Source organism: Coregonus lavaretus (genome assembly GCF_964263955.1).
Source record: "Coregonus lavaretus genome assembly, chromosome: 23".
NCBI classification, from domain to species: domain Eukaryota; kingdom Metazoa; phylum Chordata; class Actinopteri; order Salmoniformes; family Salmonidae; genus Coregonus; species Coregonus lavaretus.
In genome coordinates, this window is record NC_140010.1 from 36,026,713 (window position 1) to 36,048,186 (window position 21,474).

Sequence of the window (21,474 nt, forward strand, 5' to 3'; positions counted from 1 at the left end):
ACAGTAAAACGAGTCCTATATCGACATAACCTGAAAGGCCGCTCAGCAAGGAAGAAGCCACTGCTCCAAAACCGCCATAAAAAAACAGACTACGGTTTGCAACTGCACATGGGGACAAGATCGTACTTTTTGGAGAAATGTCCTCTGGTCTGATGAAACAAAATAGAACTGTTTGGCCATAATGACCATCGTTATGTTTGGAGGAAAAAGGTGGGCTTGCAAGCCGAAGAACACCATCCCAACCGTGAAGCACGGGGGTGGCAGCATCATGCTGTGGGGGTGCTTTGCTGCAGGAGGGACTGCTGCACTTCACAAAATAGATGGCATCATGAGGAAGGAAAATTATGTGGATATATTGAAGCAACATCTCAAGACATCAGTCAGGAAGTTAAAGCTAGGTCGCAAATGGGTCTTCCAAATGGACAATGACTTCAAGCATACTTCCAAAGTTGTGGCAAAATGGCTTAAGGTCAACAAAGTCAAGGTATTGGAGTGGCCCTCACAAAGCCCTGACCTCAATCCTATAGAAAATTTGTGGGCAGAACTGAAAAAGCGTGTGCGAGCAAGGAGGCCTACATACCTGACTCAGTTACACCAGCTCTGTCAGGAGGAATGGGCCAAAATTCACCCAACTTATTGTGGGAAGCTTGTGGAAGGCTACCCGAAACGTTTGACCCAAATTCAACAATTTAAAGGCAATGCTACCAAATACTAATTATGTGTATGTAAACTTCTGACCCAATGGGAATGTGATTTAAAAATAAAAGCTTAAATAAATAATATTATTCTGACATTTCACATTCTTAAAATAAAGTGGTGATCCTAACTGACCTAAAACAGGGAATTTTTACTAGGATTAAAAATGTCAGGAATTGTGAAAAACTGAGTTTAAAGGATTTTGGCTAAGGTGTATGTAAACTTCCGACTTCAACTGTATTTATTGATACCATCCTTAATGACATCACAAAATAATTATTTATTATCCCCACTGACCATTCCAAACATTCGGATGTTAGGAATATTTGACTTTTTGGACGTAAATGTTTTCTGGAGACAAAGCACATTCCTTTACCAATACTGGAGAGTAGGAGAGAAATTACCCCTAATTTACGACCCAGTGTTAAGGTGTCAAAACCGGCCCAGCCCCCCCTTCCCCTCTCCTGTGGGTGAGAGGGTCTGGTTGTTGTCAACCATTTGCCAAGCTGATCTGAGTCCTTTGATCCTCAGTCAGGAGAGACATGACAACATTTAAATAAAAAAAACTTCAATTTATGCACATACACAACATGAGCTGCCATCTCATATTTCAAAAATGCTTTATTAGTTTTGTTCTGTGAGGCAAGTCTTGTTTGTATATACACATGATTTTCCATTTTTGTCTAGTTCCACGCTGTGGATACCGGTATTCAAAATTGTTATGAGATCTCTTTTACACACAACACAATACAAGGCACAGTGCCAATTCAATATGGCAACCATTACAAAGCTATGCAAAGGGGTTTAGACCAACTGAAAAGTAATCCCTCCATCAAATGACAAGTGGGTTTCCCTTCATGCTTGGTTTACTGTTTTATAAATTAATCTGCCTTGTCCTCCCTATTTCCCAACTGGCATTAGGTAGGGAACATGGAGTTATTTCTGGGTCGCACAGCCTGCCTCTGCATCTCGTACATGTTCACATAAGATGATAGAAGGTCATCCATTTTGTAACCCTGAAGAGGAGAGACAAATACAGTTGTTGGGGTGTGCACATTGAGGCAAAGTTACATCACATTCTCTAGTGAATAAGTCACTACAATACAAGTGTTTGGGAAGGTCATTTAGTACGCCCTCAACAAACACTATCAGCACTTTGGATTCACACAAAATGTAAATGTACTGGTTTATAGGAGGTAACATCTTTCATTTTGCCTCTCGTTTGAGAGTGAAGACGTAATGGCCACTTACCAATGAGGACTCACAAAGGAAAGTGTTCCCTTTGACCAGGTTGCCAATGGTCATGTGGAAGTAGGTGCTCCCGCTAGACCAGTTGGTGATGCGGTTGAATGGGTGCATGACCAGCAACTCCTGAGGTTAGGGTAAGACCAAAAGGTCATGTTTGGTTAAACAGGGAAGGTCAATACTTTATAGTGCTGATGGTGGCAGAAGTGGGATCTTAGCTTGATGTTGTGGTGAAGCGTATGGAGTTCACATGTAAGCATTTCAGAAAGTGCAGTTAAGGTCAGCATAGTTACTGTATATGACCATCTGGCAGTAAATGCCCTCTAGATGTAAGTAAAATTAACTGATAATGGTGATAAAATCTAAATAATCATATAAAACTATGGTGCTTTTACCTTTGTTTTGGGGTCTATAAAGTTGACTCCTTGCTTGCTGATTGCAATCTGGACAATACTCGGGTAACTCGGTTCAGAGGTTTGCTGTGAAGCAAGAGCATACAGAAAGTGAACATTGGCATGCGAAGTTTGATGTGTCAACATGCATCATTTTCGTATTTACATTCCTTTCCATATTTACATTTACAGCAGACACTCTTATCCAGAGCGACAAGGGTTAAGTGCCTTGCTGAAGGGCACATTTACAGATTTTTCACCTAGTCAGCTCAGGGATTTGAACCAGCAACCTATCAGTTACTGGCCCAACACTTTTAACCGCTAAGCTACCTTGACTTGAGCTGTCTCCTAACATACCTTTACTTCAAAGAAAGCACAGCCAAACGTCGGCCAGTGGCAGATGCCTTTTAGAAAGGCCACTTTAGCCTCATCCAAGGTGATCCCGGCCTGCTTGTTGTAGGAGGAGATGATGTGCTATAAGGGAAGAAGAAAACAACAGAAAGATTCAGAAATACGAGTTTCAGTATTTCTTTATTACTATATGCTTTCAATCATTGACATATGTATGATAGAATCTGGACAAAATATTTGTCATAATGATGCACCATTAATACACTGTTGGGGTAGTGGCTAAATAACTAGACTTGAGGTCATGATGGCAGTTCTAATTGCAGAAAGAATCCTTTATTGGAATGAGCTTAGTAATGGAGAGAGTAAGAGATGCACGCCAAATATCATATAAACAAAATAACATGAGAAGGACTGACAGTGTAGCAGTGTACAATAGATATAAATAAAAGTCCTATTTGTGTTATCTCCTCCTCCTCCTCCTCCTCCTCCTCTTCCTCCTCCTTCTCTTCCTCCTCCTCCTACTCCTCCTTCTCCTTCTCCTCCTACCTTCTTCCAGTCCTCTGGGGACATGGTTTTCATCCCATCAGCTGGCACCAGGTCCTTCAGCATCCTGGGAATCATGACAAACTGGGACCTGTCCGTGTCCACCTTGACCCTGAACAGCAGGCCAGCCAGGCTGATCATCTCCTCCTTGGTACACTTGTGGTAGCCACGCAGGTACTTTGGCAACTCCTGAGGGGGAGAGGTTTGTGTATGAGTGGTGGTGAAGAACTAGGTGGGTGTGTGTGCGTGCGTGCGTGTTTGTGTGTGCACGTATGTGTATGTGTGTTTTCTGCTCGACCTGTGGGAAGTGGAAAGTAAGGTCAGCGGTCAGGTCTCTTCCTGGGGTCACGTTGAACCACAGCTTCCTCAGGAAGATGACCAGGTAGGGCATGGTGGCTGGAGCTCCTGAAAAACAGTGATCCTCAGACCCTCTAGCATAGCATAGCATAGCATAGACGTTTCAATCCACTGACAACTTGGTGGGTGTAAGGGTTTACTTTGATATTTTGCATACATTATGTTATGCTTTTGCCTGTTAGTTTTTTTGTGCTACCATCTTAATGCACTGCCAATTTGGTGGATGCATGTTCATTGTATCTGTTCAATTCAATACTGTGCCTTACCTTCAGTTTTACCACCTTTTTTTGCCTCTCTGACTTTCTTTGTTTTCTTAGGTTGGCCTATGGTCTGCCTCAAACTGTCAAAGAAGTAGTTTTGGTCCTCCAAGCTTATCACCTGAAAGCAACAAAGCAAGAAAACATTTACGTACATTCATTTGCACTACCAAAATAAACTAAAGCAGTGGCTTGAAAATGTTTTTTTCCCCAAAAGTTGTGATAAGAACTTGAATTCAACCTTGTTTGTCGTTTTCATGCAGAGACTGTAACCGTCAGCTGAGGCCAGAATGAGCTTGTAGGCAATGTTACGAACGAGGTCACGAATCCTAGTTGTTGAAGTCACCTCGAAGAGCTAAATAAAGGAGTAACACAAACATCAAAGATACATTATATTGTGATAGACATAAGATAACTATATTAAACAAGTATTATGGAAGCATGCGGCTCACCTCAGTTGAGTCATTGGGGAAGTGGATTTTATGGAAGATTTGGTTGCTGTTCTGTTGAATGGCGTCCACCTCCACCTGATGGGGAGGCAGCTTCCTGGGCTCCATACTACAACAAGAGAACGATAGCGTTTATTTCCCCCCACTAATTTTTGTACGTAACACCTCACAACACCAGCAACCTTGTCCAAGAGATTCAGATTGAGACCTCTTGGTAACTTGGCTTAGGTGTTGGATTCGCAGTGGCATTGGTTCGAGTCCCAGTCGCCCCCTACAGTGTGTTTTGGAGCCCTACCTGAGCAGCATTTGTAGCCGCTGCAGGCAGTCTGCAGCCAGGGGCTCTCTGGGCCGTGACTCTAGGAAACGTTGGGTGTACCTCAGCAGGGACTGACTGGGGGGGAAGAGGCCAGTGCACAGCCACATGAGCTGCCAACCATAGTCTACACTCATCCTGAGAGAGGGAGGGAGGGAGGGAGGGAGGGAGGGAGGGAGGGAGGGAGGGAGGGAGGGAGGGAGGGAGGGAGGGAGGGAGAGGGAAGGGGAAGATGGAAAAAATGGGGAGGGGTGAGAGAGAGAGGGAAGAGAGTAGAGAGAGAAGGGGGGAGAGAAGGGAAAGATAGCAATAAAGGGAGAGAGAGCATTTTTATCATAGAATAAAAAATAGAACATCATACATGCATATATAGATGATTATTTCCTAGTAATACATGTGCAATAGCTGACATGACAGTATATTGTTGCCCATTACCACACATACCTGCTGTTGTTACTGGTCATCTGCCTCATGATCTGGCAGTAGACCTCGTCCTGTAAAGGCACATGCTGAGTGGCCGGGCCAAAGATCTGGTCAGTCAGCTCTATGGGCTGGTGCACCTGTTTGATAGGGTAATCTCCCATGTACTTTAGAATAGGTGAGGGAAAGGTTAAGGACAACAGGAAAACTCCACTTGGAAATACATTTTTGTAGGGTAATTCGGTGAAGGCTACTCCAATTGAATTATTATTATTTTTATTCACTTTTAAAGGTATTCAGTACTAATAAACACAGGTATAATCACTCTCTAGTGTCTTCTTCAACAACTAAAACTCCTCCAGTGTTAGCCTCAATATCAATATGAACATCAACAAATGGCCCTAAATTAAAGGGGTAGTTCAGGATTTTTAAACCTGATATTAGATGGTTCCTCACCCTGAAAGTAATCTATGGGCCAGGAAAAACTGTAATCCATGGTTCGGTATTCTCTAAACAGCCACAACAAATTTCAGATGAGTTTAGCCACTGCTAGCTAAAAATCTATGGTAGAGATAGGGGAATGTGTGCAATTGGCTAAATGTTATGGCCAAATCAATTCAACTCAACTCCATATTTTGTTTGATGTTACTCAAAGGTGGAATCCACGGAAGGGGGAAACAGCGCCACTGTCCGCCCCACGGCCATTGTTATTTTTTAGTTTTGTTGATGAAGCACAGATGGGGAGCGTCATGCATCAAGGTTTTAAAAATTTTTTGTACATATGCTGCTGTTCTATCGCACGTGCAATGATATCTGGTGGGGGGGAAAACAGTGTCTGTGGTTTGCAGTAACTTCTTTGTTGTTGTAATGTCACAAACAGACATGGTAGTTTTACCATTAATGATTCCAGATTTAAAGGTCCAATGCAGATATTTTTTTCTCAATATCAAATCATTTACATTTACATTTACATTTTAGTCATTTAGCAGACGCTCTTATCCAGAGCGACTTACAGTTAGTGAGTGCATACATTATTTTTTATATATATTTTTTTCATACTGGCCCCCCATGGGAATCAAACCCACAACCCTGGCGTTGCAAACGCCATGCTCTACCAACTGAGCTACATCCCTGCCGGCCATTCCCTCCCCTACCCTGGACGACGCTGGGCCAATTGTGTGCCGCCCCATGGGTCCCATTTCTGGGTAACACTTAAGTAACTTACTGTGATTGTTTTCAATTAAAATGGTCAAAAAGAAACAAAAATAGTTTTTTGCAAATAGCCATTTCTCAAGCAAGAACTTTGCTAGGGATGTCTGGGAGTGGTTTGAGTGAGGGGTCGAATATGATGAGCCTAAAAGGAGGGATATGTAACCTGAAAACTAGCTGTTATTGGCAGAGAGATTTGAAACTCTCTTTGTTATTGGTCTATTAACTTATACCACCTGGTGATGTCGCGATGCAGGACAAAACTCCATCCCACCAAAACAGGATGAAATTTCAGGCGGTCCTTTTAAACAGCTCTTACACTAAACGGTCATTATCATAATTTTCACAATTTCACAGTATTATTCCAACCTCATATGTGGAAATATATATAAAACACAGGAAAATCACATTTTTGACTGCACTGGACCTTTATATGTGATTTGGCCATTTAAAAAAAACAAGAACCTATCATTTCAATTGATTGGTAGCTAGTGGTGGCTAAAGTTAGCTTAAGTTTGTAGTGGCTGTTTAAAGAAAACTGAACCATGGATTACAGTTTCTCGTGGCCCATAGGCTACTTTCAGGGTGAGAAACCATCTAACATCAAGTTGTAAAATCCTGAACTTCCCCTTTAACAAATAAAGTATTTGAGTAAAGGATATCAGTGAAGGAGATGCAGGCCAGATGGCTGAGGTCGGTGTTGTCCACCAGACTCTTCAGTAGGGGCTGTTTGATGGGTTCTTTGGATGCAGCCCACAGTTTCTCCCTGCCTGCCCCTTTGGCGTGCGCCCCACGGCCGCCCTCTTTACCAGGCTGCCTGGGGGAAATAAAGAAAACAAAGTTAAGTTGCTGTCTTAAGAATAAAGTGTAACCGTAAAAAAGACTGTAAACCATGCAAAATGTAGTAGTGAGATAATTGGTCAGATTACTGTAACATTGGAATACTCATTTGTTAAACCGTCATGGTTATTATTACATTTGAAATGGTTATTGAAGTCAGTGGTTGCATCTGTAATTGAAATAAAAGGTGAGAGTGGATTTTGAGTGGATTTATTGAAGGGTTTTCTCTACCTAAAGTACTCAAGGGCGAACTCTTTCAGTGAGACGGGGGAGACTGCTTCTTCCCTCGCGGAGGTGTTCTGAGCCACTGTCCTCTTCTGGTCTGGGCTCAGATTCAGCAGACTCTGATGGTTCAACCAAACAAAAACACAACGTTAGTACGACCCCAAGAGAGTAGTCTTCCCCTGCCGCAATCCTCCTAAGAATGGGAACTGGACATGATGTGGACTTGCCCCACCGTAAGTGTAACAATGTAACAAGTCTGCCCATCCCTAACATATGGGCAGCATTCCAACTGGTTAGGTTTAGGTGTACTCCACCAAGGATCCATTATAGTGTTTTTCCTTTCTCATCTCTACAGGGGAATGACAGACAGCAGTTCAATGGACAACTATCTGGAATGGAATGCAGCCATGTGCCATTATTACCTTATATATAAGAATCTTATAATTCACCCTTGCACATCCCCATTGGCACTATGATCTTACCAGTGTGGTATCACTGGGCTTTTCAAGGGTTGGCAGAACCAGGACGGTATCCATGGAGATGGCGCCGGTGTTCCCAGTGCGCTCGTTAGTGCCTTTGATCCAGCCCCGGTCGGGGGAGTACTCTCCGTCCTTCACGATGACCAGCACATCCCCTCTCTTGTAGCTCAGCAACGTGGGGTCGTCTGCAGTGTGAGAGAGCGAGAGCGAGAGAGAGAGAGAGAGAGAGAGAGAGAGAGAGAGAGAGAGAGAGAGAGAGAGAGAGAGAGAGCGAGAGAGCGAGAGAGAGAGAGAGAGAGAGAGAGAGAGCGAGAGAGACATAAGTAAGTCACCCACGTACATAAGAGGAACCATATTGGTCATGCTGATCCCCAGCCAAAAACGCCTATTGTATATGAATGGTCCAAATAGATGAACCTCAGTAATGAGGTGAGAAAGTGAGTTGTCATATTCATACACTGTCTGTTCATATACACTGCTCAAAAAAATAAAGGGAACACTTAAACAACACAATGTACAGTGGGGGAAAAAAGTATTTAGTCAGCCACCAATTGTGCAAGTTCTCCCACTTAAAAAGATGAGAGAGGCCTGTAATTTTCATCATAGGTACACGTCAACTATGACAGACAAATTGAGAAAAACATTTCCAGAAAATTACATTGTAGGATTTTTAATGAATTTATTTGCAAATTATGGTGGAAAATAAGTATTTGGTCACCTACAAACAAGCAAGATTTCTGGCTCTCACAGACCTGTAACTTCTTCTTTAAGAGGCTCCTCTGTCCTCCACTCGTTACCTGTATTAATGGCACCTGTTTGAACTTGTTATCAGTATAAAAGACACCTGTCCACAACCTCAAACAGTCACACTCCAAACTCCACTATGGCCAAGACCAAAGAGCTGTCAAAGGACACCAGAAACAAAATTGTAGACCTGCACCAGGCTGGGAAGACTGAATCTGCAATAGGTAAGCAGCTTGGTTTGAAGAAATCAACTGTGGGAGCAATTATTAGGAAATGGAAGACATACAAGACCACTGATAATCTCCCTCGATCTGGGGCACCACGCAAGATCTCACCCCGTGGGGTCAAAATGATCACATGAACGGTGAGCAAAAATCCCAGAACCACACGGGGGGACCTAGTGAATGACCATCAGAGAGCTGGGACCAAAGTAACAAAGCCTACCATCAGTAACACACTACGCCGCCAGGGACTCAAATCCTGCAGTGCCAGATGTGTCCCCCTGCTTAAGCCAGTACATGTCCAGGCCCGTCTGAAGTTTGCTAGAGTGCATTTGGATGATCCAGAAGAGAATTGGGAGAATGTCATATGGTCAGATGAAACCAAAATATAACTTTTTGGTAAAAACTCAACTCGTCGTGTTTGGAGGACAAAGAATGCTGAGTTGCATCCAAAGAACACCATACCTACTGTGAAGCATGGGGGTGGAAACATCATGCTTTGGGGCTGTTTTTCTGCAAAGGGACCAGGACGACTGATCCGTGTAAAGGAAAGAATGAATGGGGCCATGTATCATGAGATTTTGAGTGAAAACCTCCTTCCATCAGCAAGGGCATTGAAGATGAAACGTGGCTGGGTCTTTCAGCATGACAATGATCCCAAACACACCGCCCGGGCAACGAAGGAGTGGCTTCGTAAGAAGCATTTCAAGGTCCTGGAGTGGCCTAGCCAGTCTCCAGATCTCAACCCCATTGAAAATCTTTGGAGGGAGTTGAAAGTCTGTGTTGCCCAGCGACAGCCCCAAAACATCACTGCTCTAGAGGAGATCTGCATGGAGGAATGGGCCAAAATACCAGCAACAGTGTGTGAAAACCTTGTGAAGACTTACAGAAAATGCCTGACCTGTGTCATTGCCAACAAAGGGTATATAACAAAGTATTGAGAAACTTTTGTTATTGACCAAATACTTATTTTCCACCATAATTTCCCCCCCACTGTAACTCCAAGTCAATCACACTTCTGTGAAATCAAACTGTCCACTTAGGAAGCAACACTGATTGACAATACATTTCACATGCTGTTGTGCAAATGGAATAGACAACAGGTGGAAATTATAGGCAATTAGCAAGACACCCCCAATAAAGGACGGGTTTTGCAGGTGGTGACCACAGACCACTTCTCAGTTCCTATGCTTCCTGGCTGATGTTTTGGTCACTTTTGAATGCTGGCGGTGCTTTCACTCTAGTGGTAGCATGAGACGGAGTCTACAACCCACACAAGTGGCTCAGGTAGTGCAGCTCATCCAGGATGGCACATCAAAGCGAGCTGTGGCAAGAAGGTTTGCTGTGTCTGTCAGCGTAGTGTCCAGAGCATGGAGGCGCTACCAGGAGACAGGCCAGTACATCAGGAGACGTGGAGGAGGCCGTAGGAGGGCAACAACCCAGCAGCAGGACTGCTACCTCCGCCTTTGTGCAAGGAGGAGCAGGAGGAGCACTGCCAGAGCCCTGCAAAATGACCTCCAGCAGGCCACAAATGTATATGTGTCTGCTCAAACGGTCAGAAACAGACTCCATGAGGGTGGTATGAGGGCCCGACGTCCACAGGTGGGGGTTGTGCTTACAGCCCAACACCGTGCAGGACGTTTGGCATTTGCCAGAGAACACCAAGATTGGCAAATTCGCCACTGGCGCCCTGTGCTCTTCACAGATGAAAGCAGGTTCACACTGAGCACATGTGACAGACGTGACAGAGTCTGGAGACATCGTGGAGAACGTTCTGCTGCCTGCAACATCCTCCAGCATGACCGGTTTGGCGGTGGGTCAGTCATGGTGTGGGGTGGCATTTCTTTGGGGGACCGCACAGCCCTCCATGTGCTCGCTAGAGGTAGCCTGACTGCCATTAGGTACCGAGATGAGATCCTCAGACCCCTTGTGAGACCATATGCTGGTGCGGTTGGCCCTGGGTTCCTCCTAATGCAAGACAATGCTAGACCTCATGTGGCTGGAGTGTGTCAGCAGTTCCTGCAAGAGGAAGGCATTGATGCTATGGACTGGCCCGCCCGTTCCCCAGGCCTGAATCCAATTGAGCACATCTGGGACATCATGTCTCGCTCCATCCACCAACGCCACGTTGGACCACAGACTGTCCAGGAGTTGGCGGATGCTTTAGTCCAGGTCTGGGAGGAGATCCCTCAGGAGACCATCCGCCACCTCATCAGGCGCATGCCCAGGTGTTGTAGGGAGGTCATACAGGCACGTGGAGGCCACACACACTACTGAGCCTCATTTTGACTTGTTTTAAGGACATTACATCAAAGTTGGATCAGCCCGTAGTGTGGTTTTCCACTTTAATTTTGAGGGTGACTCCAAATCCAGACCTCCATGGGTTGATACATTTGATTTCCATTGATAATTCTTGTGTGATTTTGTTGTCAGCACATTCAACTATGTAAAGAAAAAAGTATTTAATAAGATTATTTCATTCATTCAGATCTAGGATGTGTTATTTTAGTGTTCCCGTTATTTTTTTGAGCAGTGTACTATGATTCTGCCAAATACATCAATCTAACTAACCCCTTGTTCAGAGATACACAGCTTAACCCCAGCCAAACCTATCCAAAATCAGTGTATCTCAGCTGTGAGGTGAGTGATGAAGTGATTCATCGTCATACTCATACCCTGTTTGTTGTTGTCCTGCAGGGCTACTGCGTAGACGGAGCGCTGCCTCAGGCCCTCCAGGTACCACTGGATCAGGTCAGCCATCTCCCCTGCATCCACAGACTGCAGTAGGAACTGCCCTCTCACTGTGGCCAGGCTCACAGACTGACTGCTGCCGATCCTGCCGTCATCACTGAGGAGCATATGAAACGTATGTGAAACATATGTGAAGTGTATGTGAAACACGTGAAATGTATGTGATAACTTCATGGTGGATTGGATGTCGGTATGAGGGAGTATGTGAACGGTGACGACCACCACTACTTGACAATTGAACAATAAACTGCCACTGTATAAAACTAGGTTGGGCTATGTATTCTGGGCCCTGTTGGAATACTTAAGAAACGCATCCTTCCTTGTTTCCTTGAGGTACAGTAAATACAGATCTATAGTGAATGGATAGGTGAAAGTAAGATTATCACTCTATTGCTTCCACAAATCCAACCAATACAGATCAGTGATCACTTGAAGGAACGAAGGAAGGAAGGCAGGAAGGAAGGAAGGAAGGAAGGAAGGAAGGAAGGAAGGAAGGAAGGAAGGAAGGAAGGAAGGAAGGAAGGAAGGAAGGAAGGAAGGAAGGAAGGAAGGAAGGAAGGAAGGAAGGAAGGAAGGAAGGAAGGAAGGAAGGAAGGAAATATTTGAACAGGGCCTTGGTGTAACCTGTCCATACCTGGACTTGTTCACCCCAGTCACCTCTGGGTAGGACAGCTCAAGGAGCTTCTTCTCTTTCTCATCCTGGAAGGAGATCCCATTCCAGTTGATGGCCACAATAAAATTGCTTTTGGGTAGAGGAGGTCCTGTGGATATGTAAATACCTTAGTAATAAAATTGTCTTTAACAACAAAACATTTTTTTTGCCTGATGTAAACCAACTACTAAAAGGTCCACCATGTGAAATGAAGCCAACCTCACCTGGTACATTACGCAGACATATTCCTGTTAGACTTACCTGACATTTGCGTAACCTCGTAGAACTTGGAGAAGAAGATGGGCCATTTCTGACGAGCGTAGTCAACCACATCCCCCTTCACGCTGTCTGTGCTCCTTCTGCTGTTTATGTAAGGACCCTGTAAGAATGATTAGGATCATTATTTGTTGATACATTTTGTCTGGCATTAACCTTATTCTACTCTACTCTACATAACTTTTGTTAATTTATTTATATATATTTTTTGTTTTTTTGTCCCGTACGGACTCGGGAGAGGCGAAGGTCGAGAGCCATGCGTCCTCCGAAACACGACCCTGTCAAGCCGCACTGCTTCTTGACACACTGCTTGCTTAACCTGGAAGCCAGCAGCACCAATGTGTCGGAGGAAACACTATACAACTGGCGACCGAAGTCAGCTTGTAGGCACCAGGCCCGCCACAAGGAGTCGCTAGAGCGCGATGGGACAAGGACATCCCAGCCGGCCAAACCCTCCCCTAACCCGGACGACGCTGGGCCAATTGTGCGCCTCCTCATGGGTCTCCCAGTCACGGCCGGCTGTGACACAGCCTGGGATCCTACTCTACATAACTTAACAGTAACTTAACTTAACCTAACTTTTTAATTTACTTTGCTTTACATTACTTAACTTTACTATACTTGATTGGGATAACATAGACTAATTGAAATTGAATTGCAGGAATTTTTGATATAATACAAATTGTCTGGCCATTACTTGTTGCACCAGTGAGTAGTAGTTTACCTGTGTGTGTGCTGTGTTGACCAGCTGAATCCATTTTCCTTGAGACTTGGTCTCAATAAGTTCAGTAGTGATGCAATCCTCCACCACCTTCTTGGCATTCTCTCCACTGCTGGCAGACCCAAACATCACATAGTAGTACATTGCTGCCAGCTGGACAAAGTCATCCTCCTGGATGACAAAAATACAAAAAAACATCTGTTATCAATTATAAAGAAAGACAGTCTTTGGTTAATAGAGTCTCCACTTCAAACAGTCTTTATATCTTAATATTTTTCAACAATAGTGGTAATTTTATGATTTCTCACATAGAGTTCAGTGAGACAATATGACTCCTAAGATCCATGCTTGGTTCATAGTCGAGAGAGAGAGAGAGAGATGTGGAGGCCACTTTCACAATTACACCATTGCTGTATCAGTGATATGATATCCACATTGTCTGGGTAGATGGACTCTTAGGTGTGTGTACTGTCAAAAACGTCTCACCTTCTCAGAATGGTACTCCCCAGACTTGAGGCCTCTGATGATCTGTTTGTAGATGAGATCCGTGCTGACGGCATCTATCGAGGAATCATGCCAGGGTGTGAACAGCTCCTTGCGGAAGTAGAGTCTCCAGGGGGCGTGCTGCTCCTCCTCGCCCTTCCGTCTCACTTCCTGCTCGCACTGCGAGATGGCGTCCATCACGTGTCTCCCGCCACTGCCCAGGGACCACACCTGGAAACAGCACAGTGCCAAAACATGTCACAGGGCTAGTCAAAACATGTCACAGGGCTAGTCAGAACATGTCACAGGGCTATGTCAGAACATGTCACAGGGCTAGTCAATGCAAGTGAATGTTAGTCAAGTTCTGAAAGCTAGCGCATATGCTAATAAATGGTAGTCAAATGATGTCGAGACTAATTTCAAAATCCTTTTTAAATGTTCCTTCATAATATTCAACTGACACAATATGAATAAGCAAATTAAATTTCTCAATACACAAGGCACGATGCCCAGTACCAGGATACCGCAGTAATGTATCCCCTAGCCATGCGACTAAGAAGAAAAACTATTGACACTGCTGTATTCATCATGTCTCTTCTTCGTTAATATGTACTCCTTTTAGTTGCATGGCTAGGTATCCCCAAATCCCTTGGGGGTTTCCTTCACCTTCTCACAGAAGCCGATGTAGAGAGAGAATCCGTAGATGTCCTTGATGTTGATTTTCTTGGCCAGAGCCTGGCACACCTCAGCAGAGGTACAGGCTGAGTCTACAGGCAGGCTGACACTAAGGCTGTCCATCAAGGCCACAAGCACTTGTGTGGTCTTCTTGGTCTTGACGGCCTACACATGAGAAGATGGAGGCATGGTAATATGTAGTCCTTGTAGTATGATGTACTACTACAGTACACATAATGCTCTGTATATATATCTATTTTTAGTGTCATGTCTCCTTACTAATACAGTCACTGTCATAAGATTAAGACTAAGATTGCTTTATTTGTCAATTGCACACAAGGTCGAACCTGCCGGCATAAAGGTATGTCGGCAGAGCAAAAACAGAGAATGGATTGATTTGACAGGTTAGATATTAAACAATGGTTAATATAGCTGTAGTTGAGCAACTTTCTCCCACAGAACTGATGCAACCTCTCATCATATAGTGTGGGTGCCAGTATGTTTCCGCTTCAGTCAATGTGTTGTTGTCTTACCAAACCTGAGTCAAGAATATTGTCCATGACCTGTAATGCTGACACTGCTTAACAGCAGCAGTAGTCCACACCTAGCAACATCGTCAAGAGATTTGAGCTTCATTGGCTAGGGTGAACCCCCCCAATTCTGTTGCATTGTGTCAGAAGGGTGATGCAGCCAGATGAGTATCTCTCTGTCATGGATGTTGTATCTTACCTGGAGCTCTATCCAACAGGGTGGTTCACCTCGCTCCCCATTGGCCACGATGCGACGCAGGCGCTCAGCACAGTACGGACCGTAGCTATTTGATCCTCTGCGCAGGAAGCTCTCCAGGTACTGTGGAATAGAATCAAATAGAATAGAATAGAACATAATATAATTACAGTGTATGTAATTAATTGAAGGGGGCCTGGATTTTAAATGCAGTACGATTATGCATAAAAACACAGCGCCTTAAGACATACAGTATAGCCATAAGTAAACAAATGTCAACTTTAGACTGACCGGCATAAGGAGTTCTGTTGGGGGGAAGATACCCAGACAAATAGAGAGGAGGACCCAGCCTCTGAGGGAACTCGTCTGGTTCTTATTGTTCACCAGCTGTTTAATGATCTGACAGTAGATCTCATCCCTACACGGACAAACAAGGACAGACAGGGCTCAAGTAGCTATCTATCAGTTTAGATGGATCCTATTAATTTCCATTTCAACTGTAGCTGTAATCTTCTATCAGTTATGAATTTAACAGTTTTGGTATTAAAGCAAATCACCTTTCTAGACATTGATAACTGGGTAACATTGTTTACATGTTGTAATTCGGTTTGTTACCTTATATCACGTCTGGATAGGGCGTATCCAACAATAATGTGCAGTTTTTCAAGGTCGGATATTGGCCGATCCAAAGTGCGCCCCTCTCCAATCAGAATGTCTTTCTCCTCTGTCATAGTCTCTGACTGGAGGAGGTGAGGAGCACAAAGAGCCAATTATCCTGTGTTGTTGATTTATGGATATTCAGCTTAGTTTTAGTTCTTAGGACAAAATAATATGTATGTCACAAACCTCCTCTATAATGGTCGAAGCTTTTCTATTCCCCATTCCTTCTTTCTTTCTGTTTTTCCTTAGTATTTTCTGATGGAAAAATTGATATGACTATTTAGACATCTGACAAACTGTTAGTGTGTCAATTCAGTCAGCAAAAACTCAGTAACAACAGTAACCTATTGGAAGCATGTAAAATGACGGCATATTGAACTAAGTTGAATTGAGTTTGAGGTGAAGTCCTAGTAAGGCTTCAGTACCTGATCCAGGCCCACCAGGTTGCTGAGCCTCCTGTTCTGCCTCTGGCCCAGGTTCTTCTGGATGGGAGTGGAGGGCTCCTGGTTGATCAGTTTTGGCTCAGCTATGTCCCCCATGAACCTCAGTATGATCCACCACACTGTCAGACAGGCCTGGAGAGGACAGGAGCAGAGGAGAACGTGGGGAATGGAAGAGAAAAGAAAGGGAGAAAAAAAGTGTGAGGAAAGCAGAGGAAAGGGAACAAGGAAAGGAGAAAGTAGGGTACACAAAGAGAAAAGATGAGAGGGAAATATGGAATATGTTCTTGAGGAAGAAAAATGTCATACTTTCTTTGGATTCCACTGAGATCACTGAAGCTTGATATTGAGTTCTCACCAGTGCGTCTCCCTCGTCCTCGTGATAGAGCAGGGGCTGCCGCAGCCTCTGGGTGATGTGACTGTGGGTAGCAGAGCCCTGGAAGTGCAGAGCACTGAACGTGGTGAAGGAGAACTCTTCATCCTCATCATTGTAGTCCACCACTGGTTGCTCCACTGGTACTGCGATTGGTACTGGTTCTGGAGCTGGTGCAGTCCGAGCTAGTGCTGGTGCTGGTACTTGTATTACTACAGGAGCTGGGGTTTCTACTGGACTTTCCTCTTGGCTCTCCTCAATCACCTCTGGGATGGTCTGAGTTCTCTCCAAGTCCTGAGGACGGGTAGGGAGAGTGCAGATGGATACTCAGTTCGTTTTTTAAGTTGTAGAGAATAGTAAAATATTATAATGTTTCTTCAATGAGAAGAAACGATTAGGTGAATTTGGTCATTCTATTAGCAGTGTTAATCATTGAGTAAGAAGCCTATGTTGATATAATATGGAGATCCACCATTGGTTGTGAGCCTAACCTCAAAGCCCTCTGGAGCTGGTCCCTCCCGTCCTCCTACTGCCACTTTGTTGGGCAGGAAGTCAAACATGGTTTCCACCATTTCCTGCTCACTGACTGGCTCTGGCTTGGCAGCAGCCTTTTGTGATTGGCTGAGGGCCTCCTCTAGCCTCCGCTGGAGCTCCGCGGCTGTCCGCTCCCTCGCCTCACGCTCCTGGGCAGATAGGAAGGCCTAACACACACACACACACACACACACACACACACACACACACACACACATATATTGAACTCACACAATTGCACACACAGGTGCGCGAACACACCCACACACGCACTTTTCTCAAATGTCATAACTCACATCTGTCTTCATCTTGTTGGTGGTCCTCCTAGCCAGCATGCCTCTGGTGTGGGCCTGGAGGACTGTCACAGCTTCTCTCTTGCTCCTATAACTCTTCCTGGCCAGGTACCCGCGCACCTGGGACTGCATGGTGACGGCCGCCGCCAGCTCCTTCAGGTAATGCTCCCGGGCCAGACGGCCACGGATCTTAGACTGCAGACGCTCAAAGCCACGCTGGAGCTGATTGAATGAGACAGAGAGGAGTAGAAATTATGCCAGAAGCAGCAGGTAAATGTGAGCAAAAGAGAGAAACACGAAAGATATGTTCAAAGTTGATCTAGTCTATAAAAAAGTATATATGAGCAAATCTCCATCAGCACAATGTGCACTCCTAAGCTATGGCAATGAATCAATATCATCTAGATTTGTCTTCAGAAGTGTATCTGACTTGACTCCTTACCGTGCTTATGTTGACGTGATATTAGTGGACTTTGACAGCCAGTGACTTACTTTTCTGTATTCTTTCTTCTCTTTGTAACCTCTCCATCGCTTCTGTATAACCACGGCAGCTTTCCTTTTCTTCACAAAGCTCTTTCTACAAGAGGAATACATTTCAACAAAACTGGAATATCACCGACTGTTAACAACTACTGTATTACAATAGGTACAACTGAAGTAACTCTGGGGTAAAGCTTTAGATTGGGGTGTTGAAGAATAACAGATAAAACCATGTCAGTAACCACTGCCAGTGTGCTATGTAAGGTCCCTGTGTCAGGTATGACACGTCGCCTGTCATTCTCTATCCTGTGTTCTGCCCAAGCTGTGTGTCTCAGTGTTCTTCCCTTACCTGTCTCTTTGGCCAAGCATGACCCTCTGGATGATGAGGGCTTTCCTATTGAGCTCTCGCTCTCTCTCCCGCTCTAGTAGGGAGTCATGGGCATCCTGAATGGGAAGAAAGTGAAAACCGGTTATAGAGGGTGAATATGGACCTTTTCGGATAGGGTTACCGACATCATTCTAGCATCTTTGAATTGCTTCTTGTGACAGACATTTGGGATTCCATCACTACTGTCACAACGTGCCAATGTTTGTGGTTGTCTAGTGGGCTAGTTATAACTGTACCTTTAGAAAGATCTTAGTCTTGCCGGTCTTCCAGTCGTACTGTCCTGTAATCACGGCCTTGCAGATGGCATTACAGCAGGCTGATGCTGATTCCTGAGTTAGGAGAGGGAGGAGGATATTGGTAACCATAACCACACAACTAAAAGCAATGGTAACCGTGGAGCTTTTCGTGTTAACAAATGTCATCATCATCATCATCGGCATAATTTTCAAAATAATGAAGGTATACGTCTCACAATTTTGGGGTCACAGACGGTTGTATTAAGAAGCACTCTGTACCGCTGCAGAAACTGCTTGAATGTGTGACGGATCGGATATCCCAGTTTCCGGATTTTGATGGTATCAATCATTCCAGAATACCGCAGCTGACGTATGCACAGGTCTCTGTCAAAAACCTGAAAAAGACAGAGACTTTCATAAGCTTGACTAGTAGAGCGGAGTGCACTGTGGTATGGAAAAATTTGACTTTCGTGGAATTGTCCCATTTTCATTGTGTATAACGCCCTATATTTTTTCCGTATGGGTGTGAGTTTAACCTCTACCGATTGTCACATTGCACCATAAAAACAATTAATCATGTCTCCCTGTATCTGGCCCAGTGCTACAAAATGGCTGCCTTATTCACCATGGACTTCTTATCGTCGTTGGGCTTGAAGCAGCGGATGAAATGGGGCTGGCAGATGGACAGGGCCTTCATGAGGGAGTCCAGGGACTGGCGGAACTGACCGCTCAGCGTGGACACCTGCCTCCTGCCGTCCGTCTGGGCCGCCTGTGGGGAGAAAAATCACAATGTCAACTGCGTGGACTTCTTTACCATTGTCAGTGACTTTCTCTGCAGGAAAGCCATGTGAAGAAACTGGAATTCCCACAGTGCAATTTAGCTTTGTTTTTTGGTGGATGTAGCTAATGGGAGTTGGCGTGAGAGTCAGAATCTTAATAGTAACAACAGCTGCAAACCCTTAGAGAGCTCTTGGGTGTCATAACGATCCTGTTGTTGCTTGCAGGGTTCTTCACTACATTTGCAGAGAGCTCCTTCTCAAAGATCTGTCTCAGCAGCTTGTTGGTGGATGTGTCAATCAACTTGAGGATGTCTGAGCTAAGAGCATCTCTGTTCTTCTCCAGGAATCCTGAAGGAAAAACATACAGGATCAAATGGTGCCCCCCCCCCCCCCCCAATATCTGATTGATCATACTCCTATGTTTGAGAGAATCAACTAATGCTGTATAGGTGTGATCCCTTTTTCTTCTGTTTACCTTTAGAGTCGTAGTGAACAACCCCAGCAAAATGGCGGATCCCAAACTCCATGTCATGTGTGTTCTTGGATGGAATGTACTTGTTGCACTTTGCATGAACCTGGTTCATCTTGTTCAGCATGGTGACATCTGTGCCCTGGAAGAAACATTCAAGGTTGTCACAAACCTCACCAATTCAGACTGCCACCACAACATGGTTGACTAGAGGAATTTGAGATTGTTGACCTTGGGAAAGTGGCTCTCCTCATCGATCAGGGCCAACACGTTGAGGGGCTTCCCAGCGAGGAGATCAAGGGTTTCTGTGTTGTCGCTAAAGGTGATGTTCTTCCAAACAATGTCCTCCTTGGTGTACTCCTCCTGCTCCAGCTTGAACACATGACGCACAAAAAACTGCTGCAGCTGCTCATTGGCAAAGTTGATGCATAGCTGTTCAAAGCTGAGAAAAAACATGGGGAAAAGGTTTGTGTTATTGACCGGTTGGTTATATGCCATCAGGGAGAAGGGATGAAGGACATACAAGGAGTATGTTGCACTCACAAACGACAAGGGAAATTAGTATTTGATATTGACTGGCATACCTGTTTGAGTCGAAGTTCTCAAACCCAAAGATGTCCAGCAAGCCGATGGAGTTACGGACGTATTTGGGACCGTTGGCAGGAGTCTTATGGATGGCACTGTTGATTCTCCCAACGATCCAGATGAAGAGTTTGCCATATATCGCCTGAAGAAATCATGACACAAACAACACACATACTGTACACTTGAATAGAATATGGACAAAATCCTAACTTGAAATGTGCATGTTTAACTCAACAATCAAACAAATCATGTATTGATGTCAACGGAAGACTTGTGCGAAAACTTGAGTTACGTCCATTCGCACACGGATCTCAAGTTAGGATTCGGGTCTATGTGCCTTTGTGAATATTTATGTTTAAGCTTTCCCTCTTGTTTCAGGTGGTAGCCTACTGTATATCTTGCCTTGGTACCTTCAAACAGGAGTGGCCTCATTACCTTGACGAAGGCGTCCCTGGAGTCGGCTGCCTGTTCAGAGTTGAGGGGTTTGGACACTCGCTCTCTGTTGGTCATGAAGGAGCGGCAGGTCAGGCTCACAGCCAGAGCAGCAGGCTGCACCTGTAGGGAACATACAAAGACAAAATATATCAACTGTACTGTATATGTTATTACAGAACATACCAGCAAAAACACATTACAAAAAAAAAAATCCTCAGCAATCTATACCCAATACCCCATAATGACAAAGCAAAAACAGGTTTTAGAAACGTTTGCACATTTATTAAAAATAAAAAACTGAAATACCTTATTTACATAAGTATTCAGACCCTTTGCTATGAGACTTGCAATTGAGCTAGTGCATCCTGTTTCCATTGATCATCCTTGAGATGTTTCTACAACTTGATTGGAGTCCACCTGTGGTAAATTCAATTGATTGGACATGATTTGGAAAGGCACACACCTATCTATATAAGGTCCCACAGTTGACAGTGCATGTCAGAGCAAAAACCAAGCCACGAGGTTGAAGGAATTGTCCGTAGAGCTCAGAGACAGGATTGTGTCGAGGCACAGATCTGGGGAAGGGTACCAAAACATGTATGTAGCATTGAAGGTCCCCAAGAACACAGTGGCCTCCATCATTCTTAAAAGGAAGAAGTTTGGAACCACCAAGACTCTTCCTAGAGCTGGCCGCCCGGCCAAACTGAACAATCGGGGGAGAAGAGCCTTGGTCAGGGAGGTGACCAAGAATCCAATGGTCACTCTGACAGAGCTCTA

At 44.5% G+C, this 21,474-nt stretch overlaps 1 protein-coding gene across 1 annotated transcript in view; it reads right to left on the reverse strand.

The window, feature by feature from the left end:
- Positions 1-1,613: 1,613 nt before the first annotated feature.
- The window catches only part of LOC311150793 (unconventional myosin-VIIb-like), a gene marked incomplete at both ends in the record, with an annotated part of 28,200 nt that continues 8,339 nt past the window's right edge, over positions 1,614-21,474 (reverse strand). The window contains 38 exons of the mRNA XM_084188322.1: positions 1,614-1,712; positions 1,948-2,067; positions 2,337-2,420; positions 2,691-2,807; positions 3,231-3,416; positions 3,526-3,632; positions 3,851-3,962; positions 4,083-4,196; positions 4,294-4,399; positions 4,586-4,741; positions 5,048-5,190; positions 6,884-7,049; positions 7,304-7,416; positions 7,780-7,961; positions 11,417-11,589; positions 12,127-12,253; positions 12,406-12,523; positions 13,145-13,312; positions 13,628-13,855; positions 14,291-14,464; positions 15,029-15,148; positions 15,317-15,443; positions 15,641-15,765; positions 15,872-15,940; positions 16,111-16,260; positions 16,484-16,792; positions 16,990-17,199; positions 17,329-17,547; positions 17,818-17,902; positions 18,155-18,249; positions 18,430-18,522; positions 18,666-18,824; positions 19,055-19,198; positions 19,387-19,556; positions 19,684-19,819; positions 19,909-20,119; positions 20,262-20,404; positions 20,698-20,817. Coding sequence (XP_084044448.1) covers positions 1,614-1,712; positions 1,948-2,067; positions 2,337-2,420; positions 2,691-2,807; positions 3,231-3,416; positions 3,526-3,632; positions 3,851-3,962; positions 4,083-4,196; positions 4,294-4,399; positions 4,586-4,741; positions 5,048-5,190; positions 6,884-7,049; positions 7,304-7,416; positions 7,780-7,961; positions 11,417-11,589; positions 12,127-12,253; positions 12,406-12,523; positions 13,145-13,312; positions 13,628-13,855; positions 14,291-14,464; positions 15,029-15,148; positions 15,317-15,443; positions 15,641-15,765; positions 15,872-15,940; positions 16,111-16,260; positions 16,484-16,792; positions 16,990-17,199; positions 17,329-17,547; positions 17,818-17,902; positions 18,155-18,249; positions 18,430-18,522; positions 18,666-18,824; positions 19,055-19,198; positions 19,387-19,556; positions 19,684-19,819; positions 19,909-20,119; positions 20,262-20,404; positions 20,698-20,817 — 5,478 coding nt within the window. The remainder of the gene's footprint in view (positions 1,713-1,947; positions 2,068-2,336; positions 2,421-2,690; positions 2,808-3,230; positions 3,417-3,525; positions 3,633-3,850; positions 3,963-4,082; positions 4,197-4,293; positions 4,400-4,585; positions 4,742-5,047; positions 5,191-6,883; positions 7,050-7,303; positions 7,417-7,779; positions 7,962-11,416; positions 11,590-12,126; positions 12,254-12,405; positions 12,524-13,144; positions 13,313-13,627; positions 13,856-14,290; positions 14,465-15,028; positions 15,149-15,316; positions 15,444-15,640; positions 15,766-15,871; positions 15,941-16,110; positions 16,261-16,483; positions 16,793-16,989; positions 17,200-17,328; positions 17,548-17,817; positions 17,903-18,154; positions 18,250-18,429; positions 18,523-18,665; positions 18,825-19,054; positions 19,199-19,386; positions 19,557-19,683; positions 19,820-19,908; positions 20,120-20,261; positions 20,405-20,697; positions 20,818-21,474) is intronic.